This window comes from Neomonachus schauinslandi, chromosome 15 (assembly GCF_002201575.2).
Source record: "Neomonachus schauinslandi chromosome 15, ASM220157v2, whole genome shotgun sequence".
NCBI classification, from domain to species: Eukaryota; Metazoa; Chordata; class Mammalia; order Carnivora; family Phocidae; genus Neomonachus; species Neomonachus schauinslandi.
In genome coordinates, this window is record NC_058417.1 from 26952088 (window position 1) to 26971777 (window position 19690).

Sequence of the window (19690 nt, forward strand, 5' to 3'; positions counted from 1 at the left end):
TTAAGCATCTGCCTTCAGCTCAGGTCATGATCCCAGGGTGTTGGGATCCAGTTCCGCATCAGGCTCCTCTCTCAGCGGGGAGCCTGCTTCTTCTTCTGTCTGCCTCTCTCTCTCACACAAATAGATAAAAATCTAAAAAAAAAAAATTTTTCTCTTATTCTGAGCTCTTTGTTCTGGAGGGTACTGTATGAGTTATTGTTATATTAAACTTTATTAGTATGTGTTCTTCATAATCTTTCTGGGAGAATAAAGAAGTGAGAAAGATTATTGCATTTTCAGTGTAGAAAAAAAAGATTCATGTGTTTGTCATCTTTTGGGGAATTATTTTAACTCCCATTTTATAATTTTATAACCTTTCAGGGTTTTTGTATTTTTAAAAATTATTTGCCAAAAGAAATAGTTTGTTGCTATTCCACACTTTAACCGTAGAGAGGATTGCAAAATTATTCAACCGTCACTTTGACCAACCTGCAAAAGCCTTAGTCTTCTCCTTATTGGAGTCATATTCATGTTGAATCTTTTGGTGGTAATCTGTGCAATAGAGTTTCCGTTTTTTAATTCAGTGTAGCCAAACTTCTAGTCTCTATTTAAGCCAGCCCTATTTATAACAAAGCTTTTCCTGGTAGACTTGAATATTAGGACAGGAACAGATCCCTATTTTGATGTTTTATTATCATTTATTCAGCAACATTTACTGAGTCTGTGCCTGGCACTGGGTTAATATTAAGAAAGAATAAGACATTGGTTTTGTTCTCAGGAAACTCAAGATGAAATGGGCAGATAAAAACAATACATTTGGGCACCTGGGTGGCTCAGATGGTTAAGCGTCTGCCTTCGGCTCAGGTCATGATCCCAGGGTCCTGGGATTGAGTCCCACATCGGGCTCTCTGCTCCTTGGGAGCCTGCTTCTCCCTCTGCCTCTCTCTGTCTCTCATGAATAAATAAATAAAATCTTTAAAAAAAAAAACCAAAACAATACATTTTACAAGATAGTGCTGTAATAGCAGTAGAAAATAAATTGCTGTAGGATTTGTGGAGAGGAGGCTTTGAATTGTCTTATTACTCATAATACTTATGTAATGAGAGATTGCTGAAAATTTAAGCCTCAATTTAAGATTCTGATGGAATTTTATAGGTACTTATTAGAAAGTTACTTAAAAGGCACCTGGGTGGCTCAGTCAGTTAAGTGTCCTAACTTTTTTTTTTTTTTAGATTTTTATTTATTTATTTGACAGAGACACAGCGAGAGAGGGAACACAAGCAGGGGGAGTGGGAGAGGGAGAAGCAGGCTTCCCACTGAGCAGGGAGCCCAATGCAGGGCTCAATCCCAGGACCCTGGGATTATGACCTGAGCCGAAGGCAGACGCTTAACGACTGAGCCACCCAGGTGCCCCTTAAGTGTCCAACTCTTGATTTCAGCTTAAGTCTCGATCTCAGGGTCATGAGTTAAGCCCGAGTTGGGCTCCACACTGGGTGTGGAACATACTTTATAAAAAAAAAAATAAAGTTACTTAAGGTTTTTCTATAACTACATATGAATAAGTATGTATTTTATTCTCCTTTTGTTAAATGAGGAAGTTAAGGAATTTTACCTGATGCTTGCTTTTGTTTTAATGACACAGATACTAACTAACAGTAATGTTCATAATTGACTATAGCTCATTAGTTATTCAAAGATAATGTCCTTTTGAAAGTCTTACTGATATATACTGACTGGGCAGTATCCACTTAGGATAGTGGTTGAGTGAATAATCTCTATCCTCTAAAGCATAAGTATCTTTGCCTGAAAATCGTTATCTGCTGCTGCAGATAACTAGATGGTCAGTAGATTCCTATACTAGTTGTAAAATCCTACAGAAAAATAGAATGATATTTAACATAACGGTGGCAAGACTTGAAGGATGATTTGTAGGCTTCCAAGTTAGTCTTGCCTCTTGGGACTCTTCCATTCTTTAGAAACCTCTTTACATATTGCTATAGATTTGTTTTTCACTATGAATAAACTCAAGTTCGCTTATCTAAAATAAAATAGGTAGAGATTTTTTGCATTAGTAAGTATTAGGGTTTTAAAAGTACAGATAGGGCAACCCCTTCAGGTCCCCTCTCTCCTTGGGAGCTTTGTACTATCACTTTGCTGTTGCTCAATAAACCTTGCTTTGCTGCCCACCAAAATAAATAAATAAATAAAAGTACAGATAACTGAATAGATTGAGATCCTATCATTTATCCATTAAAATCCTTTAATATACTTGGTTTTTTTCCCTAACCCATGCTGAAATATGCCATATTGTGATGTATGGAGAACTGATTTTAAGCTGCCATCTGGAGGGGTTGGGAATATAGGTTATTTAGAGTATGCAACTCTTTTGGGGGACAGTAAAGCAGTCCCAGGTAGTTGACCCTTTAAGGGAGTTTTTTTTTTTTTTTTACTGGGGAGTAAGAAATATGGGAACATGAGATGAAAGCGGGAAAGAAAAAGAGCAGTGTCTAAAACAAACTTTGCCTATTTTTGTAGGGTCTGACCTAAGCAAGAAAGGGGGAAAGAAAGCATTAGCTTCCTCTTTCCTGCATGGCATGGTCTTCTTCCCAACTCGTGATCAACATGGTATTTGATCTAGATTATTATAATAAATATGCTTTAGTAGTTTGGGAGTTTAACCATGATGTGTAATGTTATTTCTATAGAAAAGTATAGTTTGTGTTTAGACAACTGACCTGAAGATAAGTTTTCAGAATGTTATGTCATTATAATTTGTAAACTATATGTGTAAATGGTTAATACCAACAGCCCCGAGTTCATTTTGAATTTTAGCCTTGTAATGTAATCAAATAAAATTATAGAATTTATAGTTACAGATTCAAGGCTGAGTTGATAATATTTTACTGTTTGGATCATGTTTCATGTGCAGCTCTTTTTTTAAGATTTCAGGTTCGTTCACCAACTTTCTTTCAAAAATGCCGGGACCAGCATTGGTATATTACTCAATTGGAAGCTGCACAAACTAGCTATATCCAACAAATAAATAACCTTAAAGAGGTAAGCAAAAAACATACGGGTTTAGTGTTTCATATTCATAGTCTTACTGGCCTGTTACATTTGTAATTAGATTTTGGATATTCCTCTTTTGTAATTTTGTAGAAAAGTCCAATTACCTTATTCTCCATCTATGTACCACCTTTGAGCCTCTAATTTTGCACTCTTGGTTCATTAGCCACTAGCCACGTGTGGCTGTGTGAACTTAATTAAAATTAAAAATTCAGTTCTTTAGTTGGACTAGCCACATTTCAAGCGCTTGTATTGGGCATTGCAGATATAGAACATTTTTATCATTGTATAAAGCTGTATTGGACAGTGCTGCTCTCATTTGAGGTAAACTCTGTTTCTCTCAGTGATTTGAGTATTTCTCTTTTCCATGCTATCTTGAATTTAAAGGAGTCTAAGCTATAGAGTAATTGAAAATTACCCCATCTTGAATTTTCACTATTGCTGAATTGAGCCCTGGGGAGGATCAGTTAAGGAATTTTTATCTTAGAGTGGTAAACTAAGTTATATAAGGCATGTTTCTTTCTGCCAGTGGAAATTGAGGTGGAGTGCAAGGATGGAAGTGCTGAGAATGGGTCAATAGATGAGGGAGGAAAGTATGAATGAATACATACTTGGAGAGATTTTCATGATAAGTATACTATTTAAAACTACTTGTATTTACCGTACAGTTTGCTAATTGTTTGGGTAGCTTAGGCTGGATATGAGAAGAAGAAGGAGAATAAAGGGGGCAAGTTTTTTTTTGCCATAGATTTTTCCATAAGCAAAACCAGGAGGGAGTGAGAGAGATGGTTTGAAAAATGGTTTTAAAACATCTGGATATATTTTTTTACTTAAAATATTTTTCACTGTACCAGTGAAGCACTGCTTTTGACTCATGTTTATTTGTGCTGTTATTGTTTTAAAAGAGACTTACTATTGAGTTGTCTCGAACTCAGAAATCAAGAGATTTGTCACCACCAGATAATCATCTTAGCCCCCAAAATGATGACACTCCTGAGACACGTGCTAAGAAGTCTGTGTCATGCACGGATATGCTTCTTCAGGATGGTCCTACTACAGCTTCTATACGAGAGGTCAAAGAGGATGAAGAAGAGGAAGAGAAGATTCAGAATGAAGATTATCATGTAAGGGGCGCCTGGGTGGCTCAGTTAGTTAAGCATCTGACTCTTGATTTCGGCTAAGGTCATGATTTCCCCACGTTGGGCCCTATGCTCAGGGGAGTCTGCTTGATATTCTCTTTCTCCTCTCCTGTCCCTCCCCCCACTCTCATGCTCGCTCTCTCTCTCTCTCAAAATAAATAAATCTTAAGTTAAAAAAATTATCATGTAATAATTAGACTTGTTTTAGATTCATTTTGTGTTTTATAAGAGAAATAAGATTATGGTTTCCAATATAGAGTATATAGTGTCCTCTATGTATACTCTATGTATCAATGTACTAAAAGTCTCATCCATTTATTTTCATTACTAGTGTATGCTCTTCTGTAAATATTAGAAGTTGTTGAATCAAAGTGTTGCAAGGTTCTAAAATTAATTTGTTAGAAAACTGTACATTCTACAAAGTAAAAGGATGTACATTCTGGAAACTATATAAATTGTGGAATTATAAAATGTATTCTATTTCCATTCACTAAAACTAGTAAAGTTTTTTTGTGTATGTAGGTAGAATGATTTAGGATTTGGGAGACAGCTAGGTTTTATCCCAGCTAAACCACAACCAGAATGAGAATTCAAGAAGTGATTATTATTGTTTAAAGTAATACAGTGATGCAGAGACATGGTGTTTTTTGTTTTGTTTTGTTTTGTTTGTAATTGTTATTTTTAAGATGGGAGACTTCAAGTATGTGTTAAAATGAAGGAGCCAGTGCAGAGAGAGGTGAGGTTAAGGTACTGACAAGACAAACTATTTAAGGAGATAAGAGTGGTTGGAGTGAAGCAGTTAACCTCTGATAGGGTGAATTAAAGGAACGGTGGGGTTTGCAGGTAGGGCACTAAAATTCGGGGGTATTTACTAATAACCAGTGTGTTTTTCTGTGCAGATAAGTGATAGTTTTATGATGTCCTTGGGGATATTAGAGGTTAGGTAGGACTAGAGGAGTGATGGTTTGAAGTGTTACCCTGTGAAGAGCCTTATTGGCAGCTGACATGGAATATATGAAGCATTTCCAGAGACATTGAAGGCCCAGCTAAAAATGGTAGCAGTAAGTTATTAGTGGAACCAGATGTGGTTGTGTGATTTTTCTCTAAAGGGCTCAGCTGCCTCTGCACAGGAGCAGAGAATTCTGAGGATTACATTCTTCTTTGGTGCTTGGTCCATCAGCTGGATCAGATGATCACCTAAGTAAAAACATTTGAGATAGAAGTCTTGTTTCTTTGCCTTGATCTAGCATGAACTTTCAGATGGAGATCTGGATCTGGATCTTGTTGGGGAAGATGAAGTGAATCACCTTGATGGCAGCAGTTCCTCTGCCAGCTCCACAGCAACAAGTAACACAGAAGAAAATGACATTGATGAAGAAACTATGTGAGTGTCTCACATTAACTACCCCTATGAAGCATCTAAGTGGGAAGTAATAGAAGCGTGTTAATTAACTTAGGCCTAAAAGTGGGGATATTCAGCGTTTTTACTTGCTATAAAGTATCTCCTATAAAGAGGGAGCTTGAAGGAAAGACCATTAGTTTCTTCCCTCTCATCTCTGGGTTCCAAAATGAGATTTAGTTTTTCATTTTATTTTTAATTTTGCAATTATTTCATATTTAAGAAAAGTCACAAAAATATTAAATAACAGTTCCCATATTCCCTTTGCCCAGATTAATTCCCCAGGTGTATTTTGTGTTCCTACTTTTTTTTGTCTGAGAATTTCACGATTAGGTGAATATACTTTTCATTGTGTACTTCCTAAAAACAACTGTGTTTCTTATGTAACTACAATATAGTTATCAAAATCAGGATTAACATTGATATAATACTGTAATCTATGACCATTTAAAAATTTGCCATTGATTTCCTTTGTCTGGTCTAGGATCCAATCGGGTATCATATGTTGCTTTTAGTTAAATTTCTTTAATCTTCTTTAATCTGGGTCACTTAACTTTTTTTTTTTTTTAATTTTTTATGACTTTGATGCTTCTCAGAAAGAGCAGTTATTTTGTAGCAAGTCCCTCAATTTGGGAGTCCTCTGAATGTTTCCTCACACTTGAGGCAGGAGTACTAGAGAAGTGATGATAGAGCCTTTTCAGAGGATCATCCGAGGGAGTGGCAGGAGGGCACATGTCTTTTAACTGTCCCATTACAATTGATTAGATTACTTGGGTAAACTAATGTCTGCCAGATTTCTCTACTCTAAAATTACTAATTTTTCACTTTGTAATTAACAAACATCCTTTGGGGACATAATTTGAGACTGTAAATATCTCCCTCCCTCCCATTACCTATTTCACCCATCCCCCAATCCCCTTCCCCTCTGGTAAACATCAGTTTGTTCTCTGTAGTTTAAGAGTCTGTTTCTTGGTTTGTCTCTCTTTCATTTTTTTACCTTTCCTCATTTGTTTTCTTCTTAAATTCAACATATGAGTGAAATCCTATATTTGTCTTTCTTACTGACTGTTGTAGCATTATTCTCTCTACCTCCATCCATGTTGTTTGAAATTACAAAATTTCGTTCTTTTTATGGCTAAATAATATTCCATTGTGTGTGTGTGTGTGTGTGTGTATACATATATATATACACCACATTTTCTTTATTCATCCATTAGTGGACACTTGGGCTGCTTCTATATCTTGGCTGTTGTAAATAATGCTGCTATAAATATAGGGGTGCGTGTATCCCTTTGAATTAATGTTTTTGTATTCTTTGGGTAAATAACCAGTAGTGCAATTGCTGGATCATAGGGTAGTTCTACCTTTAACTTTTTGAGGAACCTCCACACTGTTTTCCACAGTGGCTGCACCAGTTTGCATTCCCACCAACAGTGCGTGAGGATTTCCCTTTCCTTACATCCTCACCATCTGTTGTTTCTTGAGTTTTTGATTTTAGCCATTCTGACAGGTGTGAAGTGACGTCTCATTGTGGTTTTGATTTTCATTTCCCTGATGATGACTGATATTGAGCATCTTTTCATGTGTTTCTTGGCCATGTGTATGTCTTCTTTGGAGAAATGTGTGTTCATGTCTTCTGCCCATTTTTAAATTAGATTATTTATGTTTTGGATGTTGATTTTGATGAATTCGTTATGGATTCTGGATACTAGCCCTTTATCCAATATGTCATTTGCAAATATCTTCTCCCATTCCATCAGTTGATTTTTTTTTTCCCCATCACAGGCTAACCCATCCCCCCACCCCCCTCCCCTCTAGAACCCTCAGTTTGTTTTTCAGAGTCCATAGTCTCTCATGGTTCGTCTCCCCCTCCGATTCCCCCCCTTCATTTTTCCCCTCCTGCTATCTTCTTCTTCTTCTTTTTTTTTTAACATATAATGTATTATTTGTTTCAGAGGTACAGGTCTGTGATTCAGCAGTCTTACACAATTCACAGCGCTCACCATAGCACATACCCTCCCCAGTGTCTATCACCTGGTCACCCCATCCCTCCCACCCCCCACCACTCCAGCAGCCCTCAGTTTGTTTCCTGAGATTAAGAATTCCTCATATCAGTGAGGTCATATGATACATGTCTTTTCTCTGATTGACTTATTTCGAGTTTTGTTAATTGTTTCCTTTGTTGTTTCCTTCCAGAAACTTTTTATTTTGATGTAGTCCCAGTAGTTTATCTTTTCTTTTGTTTCCCTTGCCTCAGGAGATCTATCTAGAAAAAAGGTTGCATTGGCTGATGTCAAAGAAGTTACTGTCTGTCTTCTCTTCTAGGATTTTTATGGTTTCAGGTCTCATATTTAGGTCTTTAATCCATTTTGAATTTATTTTTGTGTATGGTGTAAGAAAGTGGTCCAGTTTCATTCTTTTGTTGCCGTCCAGTTTTCCCAACAGCACCATTTGTTGAAGAGACTTTTTCCCATTAGATATTCTTTCCTGCTTTGTCAGAGATTAATTGACCATATATATAATTGTGGGTTTATTTCTGGGTTTTCTATTCTGTTCCATTGATCTATGTGTCTGTTTTTATGGCAGTACCATACTGTTTTGATTACTACAACTTTATAATATAATTTGAAGTCTGGAATTGTGATGCCTCCAGCTTTGCTTTCTTCTTCAAGATTGCTTTGGCTATTTGGGGTCTTTTGTGGCTCCATACAAATTTTAGGACTTTTTGTTCTAGTTCTGTGAAAAATGCTGTTAGTGTTTTGATTGCTTTGGGTAGTATAGACATTTTAACAGTATTCTTCCAATCCATGAGCATGGAATGTCTTTCCATTTCTTTGTGTCGTCTTCATTTTCCTTCATCAGTGTTTTATAGTTTTCAGAGTACAGGTGTTTCACCTCTTTGGTTAGGTTTATTCCTAGGTATCTTATTTTTGGTGCAATCAAAAATGGAATTGTTTTCTTAATTTCTCTTTCTGCTGCTTCAGTATTAGCATATAGAAATGCATATTTCTCTGTATTAATTTTGTGTCCTTCAACTTTATTGAATTCATTACTTCTAATTGTTTTTTGGTGGAATTTTTAAGATTTTTCTGCATATAGTGTCATGTCATTTGCAAATAGTTACAGTTTTACTTCCTCCAAACCAGTTTGGATGCCTTTTATATTTTTTTGTTGTCTGATTGCTGTGGCTAGGGCTTCCAGTACTGTGTTGAATAATAGTGGTGAGAGTGGGTATCCTTGTTTTGTTCTTGACCTTAGGGGAAGGGCTCTCAGTTTTCCCCCCATGATGTTAGCTGTGGGTTTTTCAGATATGGCCTTAATTATGTTGAGGTATGTTCCCTCTACACCTACTTTCTTGAGGGGTTTTTATCCTGAATGGATGTTGTACTTTGTCCAATGTTTTTTCTGTGTCTATTGAAATGGTCGTGTTTCTTATCCTTTTTCTTATTGATGTGATGTATCACATTGATTGACTTGTGAATATTGAGTCACATAGCACCCAGAAAAAAAAAATCCTACTTGATTGTGGTGAATAATTTTTTTAATGTATTGTTGGATTCAGTTTGCTAGTATTTTGTTGAGGATTTTTGCATCTGTGTTCATGTTTTTTTTAAAGATTTATTTATTTTATTATAGAGAGTGCATGCTTTTGAGTGGTGGGAGAGGCACAGGGAGAGAATCTTCAGGCAAACTCCCCGTTGAGTACAGAGCCAGACATGGAGCTCCATCTCAGGATCACTGAGATCATGACCTGGGCTGAAACCAAGAGATAGATGCTGAAACCATTAGAGTCAGACACTTAACCGACTGAGCCACCCAGGCACCCCCTGTCTTTCTCTTTTTTCGTAGTGTCTTTATCTGGTTCTGGTATCAGGGTAATGATGACCTCAGAGAATGAATTTGGAAGCTATCCTTCCTTTTCTATTTTTGGAATAGTTTGAGAATAGGTGTATTAACTTTCTAAAATGTTTGGTATAATTCGCCTGTGAAGCCATTTGGTCCTGGACTTTTGTTTGTTGGGAGTTTTTTTATTACAATTCAATATCTTTGCTGATAATCAGTATGTTCAAATTTTCTGTTTCTTTCTGTTTCAGTTTTGGTAGGTAATGTGTTTTTAGGAATGTATCCATTTCTTCTTGGTTGCTCAATTTTTTTGGCATATGGTTTTTCATAATATTCTTTTACAATTGTCTTTATGTGTTGTTTATTGTTATTTCTCTTCTCTTGTTTGTGATTTTATTTTATGTATGTGTTGTATGTATGTATTTATTTTAAGTAGGCTCAACACCCAATGTGGGGCTTGAAGTCACGACTCTGGGATCAAGAGTCGCATGTACTACCGATTGAACCAGCCAGGTGCCCCTTGTGATTTTATTTATTTGGGTTTTTTTCTCTTGTTTTCTTGATAAGTCTGATTAGAGGTTTATCAATTTTATTGATTTAAAGAATCAGCTGCTCATTTAATTGATCTGATCTGTTTTTTAGTTTCTATGTAATTTAATCTTTATTATTTCCTTCCTTTTGCTGGTTTTTTAGGTTTTGTTTGTTCTTTTTCTAGCTCCTTTAGGTGTAAGGTTAGGTTGTTTATTTGAGATTTTCTTTGCTTCTTGAGATAGGTCTATATTGCTATAAGCTTCTTCCTAGAACCGCTTTTGCTGTGTCCCAGAGGTTTTGAACTGTTGTGTTTTCATTTGTTACCATGAACTTTTTAATTTCTTCTTTTATTTCCTTGTTGATCCATTCATTGTTTAGTTGCATATTCTTTAACCTCCATGTCTTTGTGCTCTTTCCAGATTTTTTCTTTTGGTTGACTTCAAGTTTCATAGCGTTCTGGTCAGAAAAGATGCTTACTATGACTTTGATCCTTTGGAATTTTTTGAGGCTTGTTTTGTGGTCTAGTATGTGATCTATTCTGGAGAATGTTCCGTGTGCACTTGACAAGAATATGTATTCTGTTTTAGGATGGAATGTTCGGAATATCTCTTTTAAATCCCTCTTGTTCAGTGTGTCATTCAAGGCCATTGTTTCCTTGTTGATTTTCTTTCTTTTTTTTTTTTTAAGATTTTATTTATTTATTTGACAGAGAGACACACAGTGAGAGAGGGAACACAAGCAGGGGGAGTGGGAGAGGGAGAAGCAGGCTTCCCACTGAGCAGGGAGCCCGATGCAGGGCTCGATCCCAGGACCCTGAGATCATGACCTGAACTGAAGGCAGATGCTTAACAACTGAGTCACCCAGGCGCCCCTTCTTGATTTTCTGTTTGGATGATTTGTCCATTGATGTAAGTGGAGTGTTAAAGTCCTCTTGGTATTATTATCCGTTAGTTCCTTTATTACTGTTATTAACTGTTTCATGTATTTAGGTGCTCTTATGTTGGGTGCATAAATATTTATAACAGTTATATCTGCTTGTTGGCTTGTCCCCTTTATTATATAGTGTGATTCTTTGTCTCTTATTATAGTTTTTGTTTTGTTTTGTTTTTTTTATCAAGAGAAAGAGCGAGAGATGGTGGGGGAGCAGAGGGAGAGAGAGAGAGTCTGACGCAGGGCTCAATGTCTCAACCCAGGGCTCTGTCTCTTAACCCTGAGATCATGACCTGAGCCAAAATGAAGAGTCAGACGCTTAACCATTTGAGCCACCCAGGTGCCTCTACAGTCTTTGTTTTAAAGTTTATTTTGTTTGCTACAAGTATTGCTACTCTAGTTTTCTTTTTTTTTTTTTTTTTTTTTTTTTAAAATTTTTTTTTTTTTTTTGAGACAGAAAGAAAGAGAGAGAGAGAGCACATGAGAGGGGGGAGGGTCAGAGGGAGAAGCAGGCTCCCTACCGAGCAGGGAGCCCGATGCGGGACTTGATCCAGGGACTCCAGGATCATGACCTGAGCTGAAAGCAGTCGCTTAACCAACTGAGCCACCCAGGCGCCCTACTCTAGTTTTCTTTTGACATCCATTTACATGATGAACGTTTCTCCATCCCTTCACTTTAAAAAGTTATTTATTTATTTGAGAGAGAGTGGGTGCAGGGGGAAGGGGCAGAGGGAGATGGAGTGAGAGGGTTTTGTTTTGTTTTTTTAAGATTTTTATATATTTATTTGAGAGAAAGAAAGAGAGAGAGAGACCATGACCATGGGAGAGGGGCAGAGGGAGAGGGAGAAGCAGATTCCCACTTAGTAGGGAACCCAACATGGGGCTCTATCCCAGAACCCCGAGATCATGACTTGAGCCAAAGGCAGATGCTTAACCAACTGAGCCACCCAGGCGCTCCTGGAGAGAGTCTTAAGGGACTCTGCGCTGAGTGCAGAGCCTGATGTGAGACTTGATCTCACAACCCTGAGATCATGACCTGAGCCAAAACCAAGAGTTGGACACTTAACCAGCTGCATCACCCAGGTGCCCCTCCATCCCTGCACTTTAAATATGCAGGTGTCTTGGGGCGCCTGGGTGGCTCAGTTGGTTAAGCGACTGCCTTCGGCTCAGATCATGATCCTGGAGTCCCTGGATCGAGTCCCGCATCAGGCTCCCTGCTCGGCGGGGAGTCTGCTTCTCCCTCTGATCCTCCCCCTCTCATGTGCTCTCTCTCTCTCATTCTCTCTCTCTCAAATAAATAAATAAAATCTTTAAAAAAAACAATATGCATGTGTCTTTAGGTTAAAATGAGTCCCTTGTACGAACCATGAGAGACAATGGACTCTGAAAAACAAACTGAGGGTTCTAGAGGGGAGGGGGTGGGAGCAGGGGTTAGCCTGGTGATGGGTATTAAAGAGGGCACGTTCTGCATGGAGCACTGGGTGTTATGCACGAACAATGAATCATGGAACACTACATCTAAAACTAATGATGTAATGTATGGGGATTAACATAACAATAAAAAAAATTAAAAAAAAAATGAATCCCTTGTAGGCAGCATATAGATGGGTCTTGTTTTTTATCCATTCTGTCACCCTATGTCATTTGATTGGAGTGTTTAGTCCATTTACATTCAAAGTAGTTATTGATAGATATTATTTTTATTACCACTTTATTACTTGTTTTAAGGTTGTTTCTCAAGATTTTTTCTGATCTTGTCTATCATGGTTTTCTGGTTTTCCTCAGTGATATATTTGGATTTCTTTCTTTGCATATTAACAGTTTTTGATTTGTGGTTACTGTTAGGTTTGTATATAACATCTTCTGCATATAGCAGTGTATATTAAGTTCATGATCATTTAAGTGTGAAGGCATTCTTTACTTCTCCCCATGTTTTAGGTGTATGGTGTCATATTTACGTTCTTTTATTTTGTGAGTTCCTTGACTGATTTTTTACAAAATGTTCATTTTTACTGCTTTTGTGTTTTCTAACTTCATACTGTCACTTTCAGTCTTTCCTTTTTACTCAAAGAGTCACCTTTAATATTTCTTGCAGGGCTACTTTACTGGTTATAAACTCCTTTAGTTTTGTTTGTCTGGGAAACTCTTTCTCTCTCCTTCTATTCTGAATTCTGGATATAGTATTCTTGGTTGCATATTTTTCCCATTCAGCACTTTGAAGATATTTGCCACTTCTTTCTGGCATGGAAAGTTTCTGCTTAAAAATCTGTTGATAGCCTTATGGGGTTTCCTTTGTATGTCACTGTCTTCTTTTGGCTTCCTGCCTTTTTTTTTTTTTAAGACTTATTTATTTATTTATTTGAGAGAGAGTAAGTGAGTGCGTGAGCAGGAGGAGGCGCAGAGGGAGAGGGAGAGAGATTGAGAGAATCTCCAGCAGACTCCACACTGAGCCCGGAGCCTGACACGGAGCTGGATGCCAGCACCATGAGATTATGACCTGAGCCAAAATCCAGAGTCGGGTGCTCAACTCACTGAGCCACCCAGACACCCTTGGCTTGTTGCTTTTAATATTTTTTCTTTATTACTGTATTTTGCCATTTTATTTTTTTTTATATTTATTTATTTATTTTGTCAGAGAAAGAGCTAGAAAGCATGAACAGGGGGAGCGGCAGGCAGAGGGAGAAGCAGGCTCCCCGCTGAGGAAGGATGCTGATGCAGAACTGGATCCCAGGACCCTGGGATCATGACCTGAGCCAAAGGCAGATGTTTAACTGACTGAGCCACCCAGGTGTCCCTGTATTTTGCCATTTTAATTATAATATATCTTGGTGTGGATATGTTTTTGTTGATTTTGATGGGAGTTCTCTGTGCCCCTGGTTCTGGAAATCTGATTTCTTCCCCCAATTAGAGAAGTTTTTAGCTATTATTTCTTTAGATAAATTCTCTGCTCCCTTTTCTCTATGTTGTTCTTCTAGGATTCCTGTAATACGAATGTAACTATGTTTGACGGAGTCACTGAGTTCCCTGTTTCTGTTCTTGTTTTGCATAATTATTTTTTCTCTTTTGTTAAGTTTGATTACTTTCTGTTACTCTGTCTTCTAGGTCATTAATTCGTTCTTCTGCTTCTTCCAGCCTATTCTTCATTCCATCAGATTCCATCAGGAATGTTTCTCATTTCATTTACTGAGACCTTTATCTCTGCTGTTATTACTTATCTCTGCGTTAATGGTCTCACTGATGTCCTCCATTCTTTTCTCAAGTCCAGTGAGTGTACTTTTATGATCATTGCTTTAAATTCTACAGCAGGCATGTTACTTATATCTGTTTCACTTAGATCTCTGGCTGTGTCATGTTCTTTCATTTAGGACAAATTCCACTCTCTTATTTCTCATTTTGTCTATGTCTCTGCCTGTTTCTCTGTGTTAGGAAGGTCAACTATGTCTCCTGTTCTTGAGGGTAATGGCCTTATGAAGAAGAGGTCCTATAGTGCCCTGCACTGTGGTGTCCCCTGTTCCCCAGGGCCTGGTGCTTTCACGAGTGTCTCCATTGTGTAGTGCATCCACTCTGCTGTTGTGTCATGGATGCTTTCCTTCAGGCCAGTTGTCTGCAGATGCTTTCTTTGTCTCTTGTGGGAAGTGTTTGGTCCCTGGCCTGAATGTGGCATGTTTTAACTAGGTATGCTCTGGTCCTCTTGTGAAATGAGACCTGTTGCCACCACCACTGGAACTGAGGCCTGGCAAGACTCCTCAGTCAGGAGGCATGGTGTGGGCAGGGCTTTGGGTTGGTCTTCTGGGACTGAGGGAAGCATGACTGGGAAGGATGGTTCTTCTGGAGCACTAGGGTAGGGGGCTTGATATAAGCAAACTAGGTGGTGAGTGTTGGTGCTGTACTGGTTCCTACAGGTGGCTTTCTATTTATGCTGAGGGGCTGGAGAAGGAAATGACACCAGCCAGTTTCTTTCTTCCTGGAGGGGTCACTCAGTGAATGCTGCCTGTCTGGGACAGGCACTGCGATGAGCAAATAACTTCCCCACTGTGTGCACCCCACTGTGTTCCTCACTGTTTCTATGCTGTATGTCCATGGGCTGTTTGCCTGCCTTCTCTCCCAAGAGCAGCCCCAATGCCCCTATGCCCTCTGGGCTCTATCCCTTCCCACCCTGCTGACCTTTAGAACTTTAGGCTTTAAGCCCACTGGTTGCAAGAACTCACAAAATTGGGCCCCTCTCAATTTCTTTCTTTCTTTTTTTTTTTTTTAAAGATTTTATTTATTTAACACAGAGAGAGAGCACACAAGCAGGCAGAGGGAGAAGCAGGGAGTCTGAGGTAGGGCTCAATCCCAGGACCCTGGGATCATGACCTGAGCCTAAGGCAGATGCTTAATGACTGAGCCACCCAGGCACCCCCCCTCACTTTCTAAGTCAATTGCTATGAGGATGTCTTCCCCGTGTGGGCTCCCCTGTGTGATAGTCTGTTTCTCACCCTTTTGTACAACTGCTACTCCCTCCCCATCACAGAGACCATGATCTATTTCTCTCCCAAACTGCAACTACCTTTTTCTGTGTAACCTCTAATCTACCTTTGTTTGTGGACTTTGTTCTGCCAGTCTTCAGGTTGAGCTCTTGGATATTGAGGATGATTTGATAGTTAATCTAGTTTATTCATGGGATAGGCAAACTGAGGGTCTTCCAACTCCTCCACTATCTTCCTTTTACCTGTGCTCTTGTCTTTTCTTCTTAAAGAGTCTTTTGCCAAGCGGAAGTTTTTAATATTTCAACAGTGTTTTGTATTTTTCAGAGTATATGTTTAACACCTCTTCTGTTAAATCATTCCTAAGTATTATTTTTATACTATTATACTATTAATTTTTTTTTAAAGATTTTATTTATTTATTTGAGAGAGAGAGAATGAGAGAGAGCACATGAGAGGGGGGAGGGTCAGAGGGAGAAGCAGACTCCCCACCGAGCAGGGAGCCTGATGCGGGACTCGATCCAGGGACTCCAGGATCATGACCTGAGCCGAAGGCAGTCGCTTAACCAACTGAGCCACCCAGGCGCCCCGCTTTTTTTTTTTTAAGATTTATTTATTTAGAGAGCATGTGCGTGCATGTGGGTTGGGGGAGAGGGAGAGAGAGAATCTTAAGCAGACTCTGTGCTGAGCAGGGAACTCCATGTGGGGCTCAGTCCCACAACCCTGAGATCATGGTCTGAGTGGAAATCAAGAGTTGGACACTTAACCAACTGAGCCATCCAGGCACCCCCTTACTGGATGCTTTTTTATTTCTTTTCTAAGTTCACTGGCTAGACTGTCCGGTAGAATGTTGAATAGAACTGGTGGGAGTGGACATCTTTGTCTTGTTCCTGATCTTAGAGGGAAACTACACCATTAAGTATAGTGTTAGCTGTGGGTTTTCTGTAGATGCTCTTTATCTGGTTGAGGAAGTTCCCTTCTATTTCTGGTTAGTTGAATGCTTTTATTGTAAAAGTGTGTTGGATTTTTGTCGAATTATCTTTCTACCTATCATCTAAACAATATAGTAAACTCAGCATCTATTCAGATGATTGTGTAGTTTTTCTTTATTAGCATGATATGTTAGCTTATTTTTGGATTTTAAACCAACTTTGCATTCCTGAGGTAAATCCCACTCTGCCATGATGTGTAATTCTTTTTATCTTTTTTGGGATTCCATTTGAGAGTATTTTTTTATGCTGTATATTTCTCTGTGGCTGTTTTTCAGTCTGGTTCCTCCTCCAGGGAAAATCTAAGTCAGAACTCTGAAGCTAGACTGAGGACAAAGGTGTACTAATTTCTCCCGTTTTAGTAGTTGAACCAGTGGGGGTGGGGGAGTTAGAGACTGTACCCTGAGATCTTCTCAGCTTGTCTTCTCATGCCTAGGACCTCCATTTATGAGTGTATTGGGGCATACTGATTCAGGCCCCAGTATTCTCAGTATGCTACACCCAAGGGTGGAGCCTTGGGTCTGGATGGAAGAAAGGTATCCTCCTACTTGATCACATTTACCTGACCTTAGTGTCAGCATCTGTTAGCTAGGGGCAGGAGGAGAAATCCTGATGTTTTACCCTCCTGGAAATAAGCCCTTCTTTTGGGAGGCCTATGTTCTTGGCTGTGCCAGTCTAGAGTGGAATTTCTGTATCACTGAATTGGGAGGGGAAGAAAGAGCAAGTAGTCCTTGTTTAAGTACCTCAGACTCACTGTTTTTACCAGATTTTAGCACATTTTCTTGATGACTGTTTTAAAAATAATTTTTACTGGTGTCAATGGAGCAGGTCTGCAGAGTTCCAAGCTGGGAACTGATCTTGTGACTTCTTTAAATACCCCAAACTAGCACTGATTAGTGCTGTTCCATATAGTACTTTGTCATTACAATAAGGTAATAGTGGGTTGCCTGGTTGGCTCAGTTGGTAGAGCATGTGACTCTTGATCTCAGGGTTTTGGGTTCGAGCTCCACACTGGGCATAGAGCTTACTTTAAATAAATAAGTAAATAAAATTTTTTTAATTAAAAATAAAAGAAGGTAATAGTGTTTTTTGATAGGAGAAACTTTGAAAACTTTGGTAGGAGGTAATACCCTCTTTCTGAAATATCATTTTAAGAAAATATTTTAAGATTTTATTTATTTATTTGAGATAGAGAGGGAGCATGAGCAGGGGGAAGGGCAGAGAGAGAAGGAGAAGCAGACTCCCCAGTGAGCAGGGAGCCTGATGCAGGTCTCCATCCCAAGACCCTGAGATTATGACCTGAGCCAAAGGCAGACGCTTAACTGACTGAGCCACCCAGGTGCCCCAAGAAAATAATATTTAATCATATGTAGTAATTTGATCATCTTTTCTTTTTTTTTTAAACCTTAAAATGTGGTGTTTGAAGCTATAATTTCTTCTGCTTACAATGGTTCTCAGATTTTCTATTTTAAAAATTAAATGTTGCCAACCTTAGTATTTTTAAAAGGTAGTTTGAACATGAACACTACCTATACATGTGATAATGACAAAAGTCTTTTCCTCATTTTTGTATTGAGAAATATATCCCATCTTATTTCACAGCAGAAAGCTATGCACTACTGTTATAAAATTCATTGAGGTGTGGCAAATAATTTTAATTGTCCCTATTCTGTAGGAATGATGAATTTTGTATATTCTTAGGTCTGGAGAAAATGATGTGGAATACAACAACATGGAATTAGAAGAGGGAGAACTTATGGAAGATGCAGCTGCTGCAGGACCACCGGGTATAGAGGCCAAGATGCATCAGCTTGCATCTTCTCTTTCCTCTTCTTTGACTGTATCATATTTTATTTTATGGCAGCCACTGCTCTACATGGCCCGTGGTATTGGAAGTGCTATATAGTGTGTGTGTGTGTGTGTGTGTACACATATCTTAGAGTGTATTTGAAATAGTAATAATAGCTAACATTTGGTAAGTGGTCTTATGTACCAGGCATTGTGCAATAGCACTTCAGGTGTACCTTATCTCATTAACTTATAACATTCTGTGAGATAGATTTTAATATTGCCTGCTTTTTATAGCTATACAAATTGGTAGAGAAATTAAGCACCTTGCTATCATTCACAATTAGTAAATGAAGTTTACTAAATTTAGGGATTAGAGTTTTGGGTTTGTCTGAATCCAAAGCTCATGGTCTTCTCTACAATCATACACTATCCTTTTAGGATATATAAGTCTTGTTTGTATATCTAATTTGACTATAGAATAATCTGAATAGATTCATGGAATGTGACTTACAAAGGACCTTTTGTTTTTTTAAAGATTTATTTATTTGAGAGTGTATTTGCATATTTGTGCAGGGGGAGGGAGCAGAGGGAGAGGGAGAGAATCCCAAGCAGACTTCCTGCTGAGCACGGAGTTCGATGTGCGGCCCAATCCCAACGATCCTGAGATCATGACCTGAGCTGAAATCAAGAGTCAGCTGTTTAACCAGCTGAGCCTCCCAGGTGCCCCATAGAGGACCTTTTGAGAGCTCAACTTATGCATGGAATAAACTTGGGATTTAATTGCCTAGGTCTCATAAGTAGTTGTTGGTAGAGCCAGACTAGAACTTCACATCATCTTTTTCTTGTATTGCTTTTTTGGTTTTTTGTTGTTTTTTTGTTTTTTGGGTTTTTTTGCCAGACCACACTGCTCCTGCTCCTCTTGGGATGAAGTGACTCAAATAGTGTGTGTTTCTTTTGTGTTCTTGGACCTGTTTTTTGTTGTTGTTTTGTTTTTTAAGATTTATTTATTTGACAGAGCAAGCACAAGTAGGGGGAGCAGCAGGCAGTGCGGAGTGGGAGAGGGAGAAGCAGGCTCCCCACTGAGCAGGGAGCCCGATGTGGGGCTCAATCCCAGGACCTGGGACCATGACCCAAGCCAAAGGCAGACACCCAGCGCCTGAGCCACCCAGGCGCCCCATGGACCTGTTTAATCTTGGTTAGAAGAATTATAAGCTAGCTCTGTACTGCTTCTGCTTTATTGATGTTGCCCTTGGTACAAACACTGGCATATTCTATAGCATGTTTTAGCACCTCTTAAACACTAGTCTTCAGCATTTCAACTTCCACCCATGCTTTGTACTCTTCCTACTCCTCACTTTATTCTAGGTGATCTCATTTATGCCTGTATTTCAATTCTATCTATATACTGATTACTCTCCAAGTTCTATCTCTAGCCTTTATTTTTCTCATGACTTCCAGACCCATGTAGCAGTCTGGTTTTTTGTTTTTGTTTTTTTTAAGATTTTATTTGACAGAGAGAGACACAGAAAGAGAGGGAACACAAGCAGGGGGAGTGG

General features: G+C 38.7%; 1 protein-coding gene across 1 annotated transcript in view; it reads left to right on the forward strand.

Annotated features, from left to right (window-relative positions):
- The window catches only part of TRIM37 (tripartite motif containing 37), a 156957-nt gene that overhangs the window by 70221 nt on the left and 67046 nt on the right, over positions 1-19690 (forward strand). Inside the window, exons 14-17 of the mRNA XM_021704395.2 lie at positions 2923-3037; positions 3952-4170; positions 5433-5569; positions 18045-18130. Of these exons, the coding sequence (XP_021560070.1) occupies positions 2923-3037; positions 3952-4170; positions 5433-5569; positions 18045-18130 (557 nt within the window). The remainder of the gene's footprint in view (positions 1-2922; positions 3038-3951; positions 4171-5432; positions 5570-18044; positions 18131-19690) is intronic.